The 16,499-nt window shown below is 45.8% G+C and overlaps 1 protein-coding gene across 3 annotated transcripts in view; it reads left to right on the top strand.

Annotated features, from left to right (window-relative positions):
- The window catches only part of LOC118234044 (vesicular, overexpressed in cancer, prosurvival protein 1-like), a 32,046-nt gene extending 17,949 nt beyond the window's left edge, over window positions 1-14,097 (top strand). For 2 of the 3 annotated variants that reach the window (XM_035430333.1, XM_035430335.1), the window contains exons 3-5: window positions 2,941-3,018; window positions 10,896-11,029; window positions 13,711-13,898. In XM_035430333.1, coding sequence (XP_035286224.1) covers window positions 2,941-3,018; window positions 10,896-11,029; window positions 13,711-13,898 — 400 coding nt within the window. Of the gene's footprint in view, window positions 1-2,940; window positions 3,019-10,895; window positions 11,030-13,710 lie in introns of all 3 variants that reach the window. The other variant, XM_035430332.1, reaches the window with a different exon arrangement.
- Window positions 14,098-16,499: the final 2,402 nt, after the last annotated feature.

Genomic DNA, 16,499 nt, shown 5'->3' with positions numbered 1-16,499 from the left:
CTGCACTGGACCCTCCTCAGCTCTCTCCTGGAGGAAGCCTTCATGGCCATTTGCTGCTCTGGCCCCTGCATTATTAATGCACCTCCTCCACATCGATTTGAATGTCTTCATTTCCTGCATTTTATGCTTACTCTCTCTCTCTCTCTCTCTCTCTCTCTCTCTCTCTCTCACTCTCTCCCCCTCCCTCTCTCTCTCTCTCTCTCTCACACTCTTGCTCCCTCTCTCTCTCTCTCTCTCCATCTCTCTGTCTCCCTTTGTCTCTCCATCTCTCTCTCTCTCTCTTTATTTCTCTCTCTCCTGCTGATAAGCCTGCACAGTACCTGTCTGAGGAAACAAACAAACAAACAAACAGCCTCCTGGTTTTGAACATGAATCATTAACTACTGCCGCAGAGGTGTTTTTTTTTAAAGATTTTTTTTTGCACATTTCCTCCGTGTTTCAGTATGCCACGAAGCGCATTGGGAAAGCTGTTTAAATGCCACTGCCTCGTTAAGCATGAAACGCTCCCATGTAATTACAGCTAATTACAGCAGTCGTACTGGCTTTTCTCGTCCCATCTCCGTTCCCAGGAAGCTGGTTAGACAGTCAATGACGTACCGCTCAGCCATTATCCAATCGTTTGCTTGCAGTGGTGAAACAGGTGGCGCAGCGTTAAGGGGAGAGCGCTGCATGGCGATGCCTGACTAGCTGGAAGTTCGATACTACTACTGAAAGCCTTTTGTGTCTTTCCAGTTGTGATTTCTAAGTGCTGAATGATAATTAACTGCAGGTCCGTTCTGTGGGATTGTTCTTGAACGCTTAAACTTGTTGGATGCTTGTCGTCTGAAAAGCAGTTGGAAGTTTGGTTCGTTGGAACGCGTTGCATGGTAGGGGGTGTGTTAGTGCTGGAAGTTGTTATGAAAGGGTAATAAGACGTTTTAAATATCTAGACATTCTACACAGAATGCATCTAGATAATGCTAGACATCGATATGCTATCTAGATGTCTGAATATCCAGATTATCTGAATGTGGCCTAAAGTCCTTGTCCAAAACACCATCAGGAAAAAATCTGTGTTCAAAACAGAAGCCACGCAGCGTGAGTATCATTATGATTGGACTGGCTAGACTTGATGTACATAAACTACGTAAATTAATTATGAATACATTATGGACCTGATTTACTGTGACGTTTACCGTGTGCAAAACCTTTTAGCACACGCAAAACCAATAGCGTGGCCAATGATTGGTCATGGTATTTGTTTTGCACCAGTCATTGGTTGTTTTGTTGTTTTCACTATTAGTGGGCAAAACGGTCTCACTCTTGCTATAAAGGTCTTAGTAAATCAGGCACTATGTGTGAACTAATTTTTGTTTGAACTTGAACTTGTATGGCAATTCAATCAAATTCTAAATCTAATAAATCTAATTGTTGCGCATATTTTTACTATTTTTACCAGTTTAACTAATTTCTCTGCCCTTTCCAGTGCTGAATTGTTCAGTGAGATGGAATTGGATTCTTAACGCTACTGCACCGGACAAGGCTGAACGGCTTGCTCATTGAGACTCTGTGGAACGTCTAGCAGCACGCTGACCCTTTTCATTTCAATAATACAAAACCTTCAAACTGTTTTGTGAAGTAAATGGAATGTGCAATGAAGTAAAACAAGGTTATGAGAACGGTTGTTGTTTGCTCTTGATATGCCATGGTGAGGCGTGGAATTTTAAACCGTCGACGCTGAAGCTTTTCAGTCCGCCGCTTTTCAAACTACCACTTTTCAAACTGCGACTTTTCAAAAGAACAAAAGCACATTCTTGCTGACCAAATGTCTGACAAGTGAATGTTTCAAAATCCTGGAGACACATTCCGTCCCCAAAAAGAGAAGCGATATGACCTTAAATATCCCTTTTAATCAAAAGTCTGAGGGGTTCCATTGGCAAGCTTTAAAAAAATTTGAATGCAAGTTAATGGATGAGATTTCTCAGTGTCAATGAGTTCTGCTAACGCTTCCTTTTATTTCTGGGTTTAGCGCGGTGGCCGTCTGCGCGGCCACCGCGATCTTTCCTCCAAAAATCTTTCGAAAATGAGCTGAGCAATAACACGTTCAAAGTTTCTTCCAGCAAAAAAAAAAAAACAAAAACAAAAAAACAACATCGTCATAGTTCAACAACAGTTCACGAGCTAACGTAATCAGTTAGGCTACCTAACTAAAGTGTGACCTTTTTTGTCGTTTCGGGCTAATGCGAAAATTAAGGCATGACCTTGAGATAACGGGATAATAATTTTTTTTTTTTTAAGTGCAACCTCGCCCGCTCTCAGCTTCCGTACACAGCCAGCAGGTGGGAGTGCTGACGTATAGGCCTAAAGGCCGGTCCATTTAAAGCAGTGGTCTCCAACCCTGGGCCTGGAGAGCTACAGGGGTCTGCTGGTTTTCACGGTGACTCTGCACATGAATCAATTGGAGCGGTTGATCACACAGTTAACTCAACTCACCGGGCGTCATCGGGGTCTCAACTGGGTGCTGATTTTAAGGTGAAAACAAAAACCAGCAGACCCTGTAGCTCTCCAGGACCAGGGCTGGAGACCACTGGCTTTAAAGGCTTGCCTGACTAAATATTTTTATCTGGGTTGCGCTGGTGCTGTGCCACAGTAGTTGGATTGTAATGTAAGTTACACAACGCACCGGGATAAGGTTCCCTGTGATGTGATGTCTCGCGTGTTTTGGTAAATGGTAAACGGACTGCATTTATATAGCGCTTTTATCCAAAGCGCTTTACAATTGATGCCTCTCATTCGCCAGAGCAGTTAGGGGTTAGGGGTTAGGTGTCCTGCTCAAGGACACTTCGACACGCCCAGGGCGGGGTTTGAACCGGCAACCCTCCGACTGCCAGACAATCGGTCTTACCTCCTGAGCTATGTCGCCCCTATGTCACCCCTATGTCGCCCCTATGTCGTTTTCAGATGCCGGTCTTACGAGGACTGCTGTGGAACCCGGTGCTGTGTCAGGGCCCTCTCCGTCCAGAGGCTATGGTACTTCTGGTGAGTGCGACGATCAGAGATAATTCAAATCGACCAGTGAGACCCCCCACACACTGAGCATTCCATCCTTTCACCATTAAGGAGTTCCTGTTGCCTGTAAAAAAATCTCGTTTGTAACTCGTTACAGCACATGTGGGTAAGCACACCGTATTTTTAAATGTCGATTTCGAATCTTTTTTCCTTGTAACACATTTATGCTGATAGACACAGCAGTAAAATGAAATTAAATGAAATTATTTTAAATGCAGGAAAATATGTAGAAAAACAAATCGACAACTAATAGTATTCCTATTTTAAAAACGTATTACATTTAAGTTAACATATCTGATATTATCCGGTATTGGCTATTCAATAATTACATTACCTGTACATATTTTCAGAAACACTGACACTGACTGACGTGCTATAGCATTTCCAGTAGACTTTTCATCTCTGAAATACTGATATGCACATCCTCAGCTTTGGTGCTGATTCTGGGAGATGTAGTCCTTTCAGTATTCAGCTTCATGCACCTCACCTTTTTCAGTGATGCTGGGACACGTAGTTCCACACACCCCCCAGCTCTCACCACCAGGATATTGCTAAATAATTTAATTCCTCTCCATTTATCCCTTAAGGAGTAATCCCTTTAAGGTGTACATCAGCATTAGAATGTTCACTTAAGAACATTCTAGTGCTGATGTAACACTCAATCGCTGCTGGAAATTGAAAGCAATGGAGTTCTAGAACACTGGCTTGGAATTTTGGAAGAAAAAAAACCAATCCGGAACACTCGCTCTTCAAAGGGTTAATTTCTGTCTGTAAGTGCTTAGGCACCAACAGTTACTATAGTTACTATCTGTCATCTGTCACACTCGGTTCCCAGAGGGCCAGTGTCTATGTACTGGTTTAGTGTTACTAGCCTTAATTGGGCTAATTAGTTAATTAGATCAAAACTTGACTAACTGACGCTGATTGGTTTCATAAAATCCCTGAGGGCGGGCATGCAAACTTCAAGTTGAATGTATCGTCCCATTACAACATGCTAACCCAAGGAGATGATTCAGCTACTTAACAAATTAAGAGCGGAAGTCAAAAATCAAAATACAGACCAGCTGTATGGGAAGTGTACGTCTGATTCTCAAGATCTGAGGCACTGCCTTCTAAAAAGACACAATATCCCATGATACAGAATAAGAGACAGACGATGAGCTACGAAGACTACAAAAGACTGGGACGAGACCAGAATGTAAATATTAAATATTAGCATATTACCAGCAGAGAGGCAAGTCAAATGACATTAATCTGTTTACTCTGTTAGTCATTGTAATACACACTTGTAGCAACTGAGCTGTGGAATTCCGCTCATGCGGAACTGAACCATAATGATTTTAGTAAATTTGCCTTCTTCACGCTGAAAGAGCGCTCTTCTCTTCTCTTCTCTTCTCTTTTTAATAGAGGGAAATTAGGAGCGACAGTTAATTGAATATGTATCACAAGCGTGCACACTCTTTTTCCAGAAGCACAAGACTCCCGCTTTGCCGCAGATTCCCATTCCCATTGATTCCCCGTTTGAGAATTCCAAAATTGGGCGAATTTTGGTCTCCTGCACTGCTGAGGGTGATCACGCATTAAAATGGCACCCAAGAGGTGCTAGGTTTGGGTGGCACGGTGGTGCAGTGGCACTACTTTGGGTCTAATAACACTACGTGGGCAGCACTGTCGTCACATAGCGAGTAGGTCGTGGGTTCGAATCTCGGCTTGTGGCCTTTCTGTGTGGAGTTTGCATGTTCTCCCCGTGTCCACGTGGGTCTCCTCCGGGCACTCCGGATTCCTCGCACAGTCCGAAGACGTGCAGGTTAGGCTAATTGGAGACTCTAAATTGCCCATAGGTATGAGTGTGTGAGTGAATGGTGTGCCCTGCGATAGATTGTCGATCTGTCCAGGGTGTATTCCTGCCTCTCGCCCCAATGCATGCTGGGATAGGCTCTAGCACCCCCCACCCCGAACCCCCCCACCCCCCCCCACCCCCCCCCCCCCCCCGCGATCCTGCCCAGGATGGGCGGGTTAGACGATATATGGACTGAGGTGCCGTTTCTAATAAAGCTGTACAGTCCAACACAGAAGCTCTCCCTGCATCCGGCCACTCAAGCAGTTTCTGTATTTTAAAATGTATTAAATCGCTTCGAGCGCTTTTAACCGCAGTCCCAGGACAGCCGAGGGAGGGGCGAGCCGCGTTAACTTCCTGCGGCGGAACGAGGCCAGCAGCACTAATAAAACGCGCTTCCTCTCAGCAACGAGGCTCCGCGTTTCATGGCGTGCTTTTAGCAGTTTTTATTTATTAAATAAACGATATTGTGTTCTCTCTTCCCTTAATTGCCCTGCGGTGAAACCACACGGTGGGATCTGGCCGCAGTCAGGCGAAATGCAGGCCCGTGTTTTCGGCCTTCTTGTGGTATCAGATATGAAGTCCTCAATGATCCCAGGCGGTGCCATCTTAAAGCCAGACAAGCCTTTTTTTTCAATTTAGCTGTTTTTTTTTTTTTTTTTTTTAATAAGGGATTAGAAGGGAATATTCAAGATGCTTAATCTCCTCGGGCTTAGCAAAAGGAGACTTAAATTCGAGGTTTTCACATTCATTGAAGGGGATTTACAAAGAGAATTATTTTCTGTAGCGCAAAGGGGGCATAGGTGGAAATTAGTTCGAGGAAAATAGCACACAGAGCATGTCGCCTCAGAATGTATCTTTTTTTAAACGGAGAGCTGTTAATGCTGTGCACTTATTGTACGTTAAGCTCTTATTGTACGTCGCCTTGGATAAAAGCGTCTGCCAAATGAATGCAATGTAATGTAATATAAGTAAGGTAATATAAGGAACAGCTTGCAAGAACACGGAGTTATCGAGTCCAGATGCATTGCCGCACACTCTCTCTAGTTTGTAGAAAGTGGAAAGTGCAGAGGAGCAAAAGAGAGAGAGAGAGAGATGTAGGATGGTAAATGGTAAATGGACTGCATTTATATAGCGCTTTTATCCAAAGCGCTTTACAATTGATGCCTCTCATTCACCAGAGCAGTTAGGGGTTAGGGGTTAGGTGTCTTGCTCAAGGACACTTCGACACGCCCAGGGCGGGGTTTGAACCGACAACCCTCCGACTGCCAGACAATCGGTCTTACCTCCTGAGCTATGTCGCCCCATACAGAAGGTGTAAAGTAGAAAGTGGAAAGTGCAGGGCTCACAAAGTAAAAGTGCTTCCGTGAGTTTCTTCCACCCGTGAGCTCCGCCAGCAGATTTCCCTAATTAGCTCCACCTCCTAGGCTGAACGAATTGTGCTAATTGGCAAATCCATTTGACTGGAACAGGATACCGGGGAGGACTTTGACTTCCTGAACCTGCATTTTCCTCCTCTGGATAGATGGCAAGTCTAGATGGGCTTCAATGGACTGTTTATAACATCTTGTGCTTTTTTTTTGTACTTCTTAAATATCTTTGCGTCAGGAGGTAGCAGGTAGCAGGCTAGCTGGCAGCACACTCGTTAGAAAGCTAGCTCAACACATGGGGGGGGGGGAGGAAAATCAAACCCTTGCCGGAGATGAGCGTAGCCCTCTTGGCCAGTCATTTCAGACAGGCGAACGGTGGGTAGGTTGCATCGGTGGCTGGCCCCGGCAGTGAATTGTGGGTAATAGGCATTGTCTGTTGTAGGGTAGGCTTTGTGTTTGTCCAGCATATCAGTTCGTGAGTCTGTGTGACCCAAAAAGGAAGATCTCTCTACCATCTTTTGTCACACGGGGGGGGGACTAGTAAGGCCTGTCATTGAATACCGTTCAAGGTAAACTGCTATGTACGGGCTTCTCTGAAGGATATTATGAGCCCTTTGAAATACAGGCCCTGAATGACAAAAGCGGAGGGGGGCAGAGGGGGGGGGGCAGAGGGGGGGGCGGAGGGGGGGGGGGTCTCAGTGATAGGACTGATATATCTAAACCGCTCTTACAAAAGAGATTTTTTATGAAGTTTATAAGGGCAAGTTAGTTTCTTTGGGTATGTGGGTCAATGCATTTATAACCGCGTTGAGTCCTTATTGTTCATTCTTCTAAGGGAGTCCATTTGTCGTTAGGAAGGCCCTCGATTGAAAGAGATCGTTTTACTGAACAGCGGAGAAGCAGATTTATGAGATTCATTGTGCAAGAGCGGGCCGTGGGTAAACAGCCGAGCGAAGGTCGCCAAAACTCTGTCTCTCGCACACTGTATCTTCATCGCCCCGTCGCTATCTCCGTTATCCTGTCTCCCTATTCCAATTTATATTTCTTTTTTTTACCAGAATGGCAAACGGTGAACACAAAAATTTTCACTTTTGAAATATTTGTCCATTATCGAAGATATGATTGCGGTTGGGAAATAGCACAATGCAGGCGTACGGACCGTTATCACGCTGGATAATCTCGTGTCGCGTGCAGTCCGTGAGGGGGCGAAGGATGAAGGTCTTTTTTTGTACTTAGTACTGCTGTGCTAAGACTTTTAGCATGCGCAGAACCCTTCAGCACACGCTTAACTAATAACACAGCCCGTGATTGGTGCAAAACGAACGCCATGACCGAGCTTTTTCTAGAAGGTTTTGCGCGTGTTAACGGTCTTAGTAAATCAGGCTCTTAATGTCCATTTTCATCTTGCATTACAGGCATTTAGCAGACGCTCATATCCGGAGCGACTGACACGACTTTCGCACAGCATATTACACTGCATCCGTTTATACAGCTGGGTACATTCTGAAGCAATGCAGGTTAAGTACTTTGCTCAAGAATCAAACCTATGACCTTTCGGTTACAAGCCCAGTTCCTTACCCACTGTGCTACACTGCCGCCCAATCTCAAGTGAGCCAGTAGCTTGTTTCCCCAAGTTGACCGAGGTTGCATTGGGGTAGAAACACAGGGCGTCTAAAACAGAGAAGACCAGTTGAGCCAGCCAAAGACAAATACCCAGTAAAACATTTTTGTGGTGTAAAGTTGGTAAACAGTCAGTGAAGCACCATCCGGATGTTCAGGTGATAACCTGGCTGCATTTTGTTTAAAAGTGAAAGTTTTCTAGCTGACTAGGACATAGCCAGACTATATTCACATAAAACACGAGCTATATTAGGGTTAACCATGTCCGTTTATGTCAAAACATCTCTCAACCGAGATTTCCACCCCTCTAGACGTCCAGATGCTGGCTTTTGCTCGCTGGGACATTTCCAGTCACTTTAAAATAAACCAAAAATTAAGTCAACCTCGAAGTATCTTAATCCTAGATTTATACTTTAAATATATAAATTTAATTTCTATTACTGTTTTACTAAGACTATACAACAAAATTATTGCAAATAAGGTGAGACAGTTTGATTAATTTCAAAATTTGCCAATGGGGTAGGAAAATTTCACTTGGAAAGCAAAAAGTAACTTACATTTTTTAAATTTAATATTTAAAAAAAATATTTTTTATGAAATAGATTTTCTACGAAAGATTTATATTACATATGTCTCATTAAAAGACTAGTAGGGGAAAGATTTATTTTAGGTTTTTTGCGGTACTCATGCTGTGTCACCATGCAAGCGCAGGGCGCCTGCTGAGAGGCTGAAGGGGGTAAGAGCAGCATTAGTCTGAGCAGAGCATTAAGCTCTTCCTCCACGGACACGCTGCATGCGTCTGATCACTCTCCCATTACAAATGGACCGCAAATGGACTGCATTAAAGCCCAATATCAGGGAGGGGGGGGGAGGGGGGCGGGGAAAGGGGGGGGGGTGGGGGGAATGGTAAGGAGAGAGGGATCAATGCACATGACAGATTCATTTAGCGTCCCCACCCCCCCCCCTCCCCCTCGCCATGGGGCTTCTGGACAGCCCCCCCATCTCCCGACCCCCCCCCCCCCCCGTTCCCACGGCTACCCGCTGTCTGAGCGTGACGCGTCCCCCGCGCTTCTCCGAAAACGCAATCGATACCGGAAAAGACGGTATGAAGGGCCCGGAGCTCAGCCTCCCTCTTCTGGCAATCCCCGGCACATCTTACACCCCCCCCATCTGCCCCCGCTAACCGCCCCTAATGACATCATTTCCCCTTCTCCGAGCGCCATTTTCCGAGCCGGCCAACTGGGGGAACACCCCCTGTGCCCGCAGCCTCGGGTTTGGGAAATCACAGAGGAAGTCGCGCCCGAATCGCAGCGCGGTGGAGCCCGTCGTTTCTCCGGTTCTGAGTGCCGCGCGGCGCTCTGCGGGGACGGCGTGACAGTCCGCCGCGGGCTAAGGGGCTTGGATTAATGGAGCTGCTGGCCTGCCTGACAGACGACGTTGAGCGCGCCGCGATACGCGGTCCTCCCTCTGAATGTGTTCCTGAGGATGTTTCAAATTAAGTGCGCATTTACATGAAAGTGTTACGCAGCATGAAGATTTCCTTACGAGTTGCAGTTTGTTATTTATGAATGTTATCATTTTAACAAGTATGAATTTCCTGTTTGGCTGCTTCGATTAAAATAATTGTATGGGAATGGGACTGTGGTCATTATTAACCGGCTGCTTAAATAAATTTTTGTGGCTAATATGTATTCCTGTCATAATAATGGCATCTTCTGCATTCGTGCACTTCTGTGTCGTGCCATGTTAACCTCACGAGGTGCTCTGAGTAACAGCATTACGTGCACGTGCTAAATACATCAACAAATACTAATGGTCTCGTCTGTGGAGCAATCACATCTCCCTGTCATGACCAAAGAGCCGTTTCACTTCATCCCGCTCAGCGTATCGAAAGTCTCGTCTGAAACGGGCCGGGGTGGAGCACAGGTTTCTGTTTTAGCCCAGCGCCGAGACGCCTGATTGTGCTCGTCAAGGTCTCAGGTGAAGAGAATGGATTCGTTAATGTGTCACAGCAGGTGTGTGTAGTGCTGGGCCAAAACAAAAAAGACCCTTCTGATAATTTCCCGGAGGAACGATCAAGTAGAATTTATATAATGCCATTCCCGTGTTCCTGTGTCACATACACACACGCGCACGCGCGCACACACACACATGCACGCACACACACACACAAGCGCACGCACGCACACATGCACATACACACACACACACACACACACACACACACACACACAAATACACGCATGCACGCACACACAAATACACACACACGCACGCACACACACACACAAGTGCACGCACGCACACATGCACATACATACACACACACGCGCGCGCGCACACACACGGGCGCACACACACACACAAGCGCACGCATGCACGCACACACACACACAAGCGCACGCGTGTGCGCACACACACACACACACACACACAAGCGCACGCATGCACGCACACACAAATACACACACACGTACATACACGCACACTCACACAAACATGGGAATGGGTCAGGTAGGATTTATATAATGCCAATCCCATGTTTCTGTTTATGTGTGTGCGTGCATGTGTACATATATGTGTGTGTTTGTGTGTGTGCATGCGTACGTGTGTGTGTATGTGTGTGTGCGTGCGTGCCTGCGTGTGCATGTGTGTGTGTGTGTGTATATGTTCATATGTGTGTATGTGTGTGCGTGTGTGCGTGCGTGTGGGTGTGCATGTATGTGTGCATGCATATGTGTATGTGCGTGCATGCGTGTGTGTATATGTGCATATGTGCATATGTGTATGTGTGCGTGCGTGCATGTGCGTGTGTGTGGGTATATGTGTGTGTATGCGTGTGCGTGTGTGTGTGTGTATGTGTGTGTGCGTGCGTGCGTGCATCTGTGTGCGTGCGTGTGTGTGTGTGTACGTGTGTGTGCGTGCGTGCATGCGTGTGTGTGCGTGTGTGTGTGTGTGTGTATATGTGCATATGTGTGTGTGTGTGCGTGTGCGTGTGCGTGTGTGTGTGTGTCCCACAGGCTGCTGCTGATGATGGGGGTGCTGTTCTGCTGCGGGGCCGGCTTCTTCATCCGGAGACGCATGTACCCCTCGTCCCTCAGCGAGGAGCCCTCCTTTAATGTGTCCTTCACTCGACATCCCTGTGTCACGCAAGGTGAGCCCCCACTGCTACAACCGCCTAACTAATTTTGGTTCCTATCCTATGACATTCTCAGGACATGAGGGTACATGCTGCCGACATCTGCACCTTTCTTGAATGGTCCTTGAACATTCATTTGAAATATTGTAATATTGAAATATTGTAATAAATGTTGTTGAATGTTATCAAATTTGAACCTGAACATCTTTAATGATACAAAGAAAATTTGTTAACTGTCTATGAATGGCCCTTTATTGAAGTTATATATTATTCATTGACCACAACATGGATATTCATAAATGTTTCTGTCAATAATTGCAAGTAGCCTAATGGAGGAGCTGCCTCTGTGTGGTTATTGACATACGTATTCATGAACCTCAACATTCACATTCTATGCCATATTATTTTTAAAAAATAATAATAAAAGCCAGTGTGTTATGTTACATTATGCTTGTGGGGTAAAAAAAAAAAGAAGGTGTACAGTATGATTTATGAGGCAGAAATATAAAATAGCTGCTCTAACCCCTGCATAAACTAGTGACCCACTCCATTGTCATGGCAACAGGGATACTAAGGGGTGTACAGTAAAGCGTTTTCCCATGCCCCCCCCCCCCCCCCACCGGAGAGACCTCCCTGCTCCACACAGCTCATGTTTGTACCCCCACCATATCCACGTGTATTCCTCTCCTCAGTAAACCCACAAGACAAGGCATTAATATTTCATCCGATGGCAGAACTTTTAATCCGTGCGTACGCGGTGTGCGGAAGGCCGCAGGACGTGAGAGCTCCACAGCTCCTGTGAGAGCGTAATCTGCAATCTTCTGTTCAGGCCTGCCTAGATTCTCTTTGTCGAGATACAGTTCGGTAATTAAAATGAGTGAGGAAAATGCAGATGCTGGCTGTTTCTCTCTCTCTCTTTCTCTCTCTCTCTCCTTCTCCCGCTCACTCACACACACACACATACACACACAGACATGTACACTCACTTGCTCATTCACACACACTCACACACTCCCACTCTCTCTCACACACACATACACACACACACACACACACACACACACACACATACACACACACACACACACTCACACACTCACACACTCCCACTCTCTCTCACACACACATACACACACACACACACACACACAGAAACTCTACATGTTCACTGCATCGCGGTGCAAGCTGCACTTCACATCCACAGTAAACACAGAGCTCTCTGATTCAGCAGCTCTGTCCCTCTCTGTACATCAGCTCTCCGACTGTAAATCAGCTGTGACTTATCTCTCCAGCAGTTCCACTGTTTACCCAGTCTACTCTGCAAACACACACACAGGACGGGCGCTGGGGTTTTTTAGGGGAGTGCGCTCCACACACAGGACAGGCACTGGGAGTTTTTGGGAGAGTGCACTCCACACACAGAATGGGCGCTGGGTTTTTTTTGGGGGTGTGCGCTCCACACACAGGACAGGCGCTGGGGGTTTTTTGGGAGAGTGCACTCCACACACAGGATGGGCGCTGGGTTTTTTTTGGGGTTGTGCGCTCCACACACAGGACAGGTGCTGGGGGTTTTTTGGGAGAGTGCACTCCACACACAGGACGAGCACTGGGGATTTTTGGGGGGGACTAAGATATGAGCTCTCTTGGTTTCCAAAATCTTTTCAGTTTGATTTGTCACTCAGAAGTCACTCAGATATTTTCTTGTCCAAATAAATTCTATTTCTTGTGAAGAGGTTTACTATGTTGGCCAATCTAAAATTCTGGCTAATCTAATCTGTGGAATTATATTTCTTCTATTTATACTTGAAATGAATGGCTGCCAGGAAGTCAGTTGCCATTACAAAGCATTTTTCTTCTACACTGTAAATGCTTTGTCTGTTAAAAGCAACGATCTTCTTGTATGTCTAAAAACAAGCTCAAAGCCGCAAGCACGTAGCCCGCAATTTTTCTTGGTCAAAGTCGGCGCTGAACGAAAATGATAATGAGCTTTAAAGTGTTGAACGGGGTTAATGATAGGGGTAGCCCACCCACCCCCTGCAATTAACAGAGAGGCGGGGGGGGGGGGGGGGGGGGGGGATAGCATCCGCTGGAGAACGTTAGCGGGACGCGGGCTAATTTCAGGGCAGCGGTGAGCAGCTCTGACGTACTTCATCCCTCTATTTACATCCCTCCAGCGCCCGTCTCCCCCGGCAACTGCACAGGAAGTCCGTGGCACCAGGGCGACAGTTTACAGCATCGCTGAAATGATACCCACGCCAGCCCCAACCCCCCCCCCCCCCTCCCCCCCTACCCCCCACCCCCCACGCCGCCCCTCCTGATTCTCCCACACAGAACAGGCTTGTGGCTTTGCTGTCTTTCGGTCCTGTGGGATCTACGCTGAGTGTCGTCTTCTCGTTAACATAGACATGTAGGGCAGTAAAAAGTGCTGTAAATCATTTAAATTATTTTTTTTTATTTTTATTTTTTTTGCGGTCCAGAGGACATAGACTGTTTATAAAGTTCCATCAGGAGTATTGCCCCCCTGCTCTGACCCTAAAGTCTGGACATCGGTCCTAATTTTAGGAAGCTGTTCTCGCTCAACAAACCCCCCGTTAATACATAAAGAACTGGCTGTGGGTGGAGTGCGGTTTTGGGTGAATCTGACATCCCCGCTCGCTCTCTCTCTCTCTCTCTCTCTATCCTGTCCAATCACACAGGGGTGCAGCAGCCAGGCGCACAGCATTATGGGGATCCCGGAGGAGGAGTGATGTCACCGCTGGCCCCCGCCTACCAGGTGCAGCCGAACGGCGGCAGCATGATGGCGCACTACCCCCCGCCCCCGTCCTACTGCAGCCACCCGCCCCCGCCTTACGAGCAGGTGTTCCAGGGCTCGGAGAAGAAGTGACTTCAGTCCAGACGAAGGCCTTCACCCCCCCCCCACGTCTCTCTCTCTCTCTCTCTCTCTCTCTCTCGGTCTCTTTCTCTCTTTCTTTCTTTCTCTTTTTTCTTTCCCTACCGATGACGAACGGAAAGTCCCACGCACAGGCGTTGCTGAGTGCTTGTCACCTGGGACCTACAGAGCACAAGGCCCCAACCGTGGGGGGGGGGGGAATGGGGGGGTGGTGTTGGGGGGGGCAGTCCAGCCTATTGAACGGGCCTCTGCCTGGCACTCATTGGCTGGTCAATCAAGGGGGACCGGGGGGACGGTGGGGACGGGGGGGACGGGGGGGCGGGTACGCATTAGAAGGCTACTGCTGTGCTAAAAACCGGATAGAAACCAGACACACTGTTTAGCAGTTTGTAGCATGGACCGGGTTAAACTTCTTTGAAGACTTTACCGGGATCAGTGATTGTCATGTTCACCTTTTATCCATCAAAAGATGGACAACAACAACAATAATATTAATAATAATCATAATAATAATCATAATAATGGAAATAATAATAATAATTTCTATTTTAAAAATAAGGTGACAATAAATAAGGATCTATATAAACAGATACAGAACAGTTTTATGCATACACCCCCCCCCCCCCCTAAGTAAGCGAATGGAATTTAATAAATTGTCAAATTTATTGTTCTTTACCTGCATAACCACGAGACTTCCCTTTTTAAACAATCCCACTGTAACCCACACAAAGCTTCACAGCACAGTACCAGTCCGTCGCCCTGGTGATCAAACAGAGGAATTGGGAAATGCAGTCATTCATCATTCTAATACCTGGGTTGGCGGGTATATATGTATATTCTGTCCTGGTCAGCATTGGGGAACACTGGTGATTGTATCCTCGTCACAACATCTCATAAGCATAATTATAGAAACCAACAAGTCATAGATCAGGACTACTCAACCCCAGGTCCTGTGGACAGCGGTGTCTGCAGGTTTTTGCTCCAACCATGTGCACTACACCGTCTGATTTCACTAATTATTTTAGCGCCTTGGCACAGGAAGTGAGCTCTTTGGTGAAATCAGGTGGGGTACTGCACATTTGGAGCAAATACCTGCAAGCACTGCGGTCTGTAGGACCTGGAGTTGAGTAGTCCTGTCATAGATGATCGTGAACAATTAACAATGTTTTTTTGTTTTTTTGCATTTGCTAAAGTGATCAAATCGATTCAGGACGTTATTAATGACATAAAATAAAAATATGACCTATACTATAGTATTACTACAGTATTATATCAAGCACAACAAAGCAAATATGCACACAATGAACAATGCAAGGTCAGGACTCAACAATATATTCAATATCTTTTGAGCCATTTTACCACTGTCATTACTCATGTTAACAATTTCTTGTGAATATTTGTGTTAATTTATTGCACCACATGCCTGTATTTTTTATCCTTTATCTCATAATTTTTTTAAGGGTTTTGCCATTTAACCCTTGACATTCATGGCGATTTAATTTTACATTAACTTTACGGTAGAAATACGGTAGCCTTTGAATTTAGCTTCACGCCTTCATGCACACACGTTGACCGAAACACCCATCATCACAATACAAGTTGGACGCTACAGCTAACAACAAGCCTGCTGACGAGTGCAGCTGGAAATTTTGGATTGTCGGATGTCTCGTGTCTGTTATACAGGTATGTCGAGTCCCCCTTCTCTCTGGGAGGCGACTCAGAGAACGTTGAATTATTGGCGGGAGGGTGTTTATTGTGTTGACCACGATGTGCTTTGTCCTTACACAGAATTCAGAACGGAATTCAGAACAGAATTCCCCCCCCCCCCCCCCCCCCCCCATGATTTGAATGACTGCTGAGGTTTTTTTTTTGGGGGGGGGGGGGGTTCGTAACAATTAGCCCCTCAATTTGGAATCCCAGAACGGTGGACTCCCGATGCGAGTTGGCTACTGAAAGTCCGGGCATGAACACAGAAATGCTTCGATTATAAAGACCGGCTTGTATCTGCAGCGGGAGCCTGGGTCTGACTGAGAATTGTGTTTGTCGAACTCGAACTTTTATTCATTGACGAAAAAAATACATTTTCTGAAATATTAAAGGCAAAGCGCATTGTGTTTATACAGAACTGGGCACCTTCACTGAATTATTACAGTTATTTGAAATACTGTGCATTTGCCCAATATCTTCAGTATGTATTATTTTACAGTTTAATCTATGCAATACGGTAATGGTTTCAGATGCAATTTGTAGATTTAAGAAGGATTTTCTTTCACTGTTTTGTGGTGCCATTGTGTCCTACATTTAATGATGCTGTTACCCGGAAAGAAATCTCTAATTAGTTGAACTAATAAAGCGCCTTTCCATTAAAAATAGCGGACTTTTTATCCTGTATTTCTCAACAGAATTTTGAAGTATATTTTGTCGAACGAAAAACAATATCATTCTAAAGCATATGTCTCATAGACTATACTAACACTAATAGATATAGTTCCTACCGATTTCTTATACTGATGTGCTTAAAGTGTAGATGTTCTGTAAAAATACCAGATAAATAGTAATTAATTAAAATAGCTGTTTCTTTTAGTTTCACTAATT

The sequence above is a fragment of the Anguilla anguilla genome, chromosome 8 (genome assembly GCF_013347855.1).
Source record: "Anguilla anguilla isolate fAngAng1 chromosome 8, fAngAng1.pri, whole genome shotgun sequence".
In the NCBI taxonomy this organism is placed as follows: domain Eukaryota; kingdom Metazoa; phylum Chordata; class Actinopteri; order Anguilliformes; family Anguillidae; genus Anguilla; species Anguilla anguilla.
This window is presented reverse-complemented; position numbering and strand designations above follow the sequence as displayed.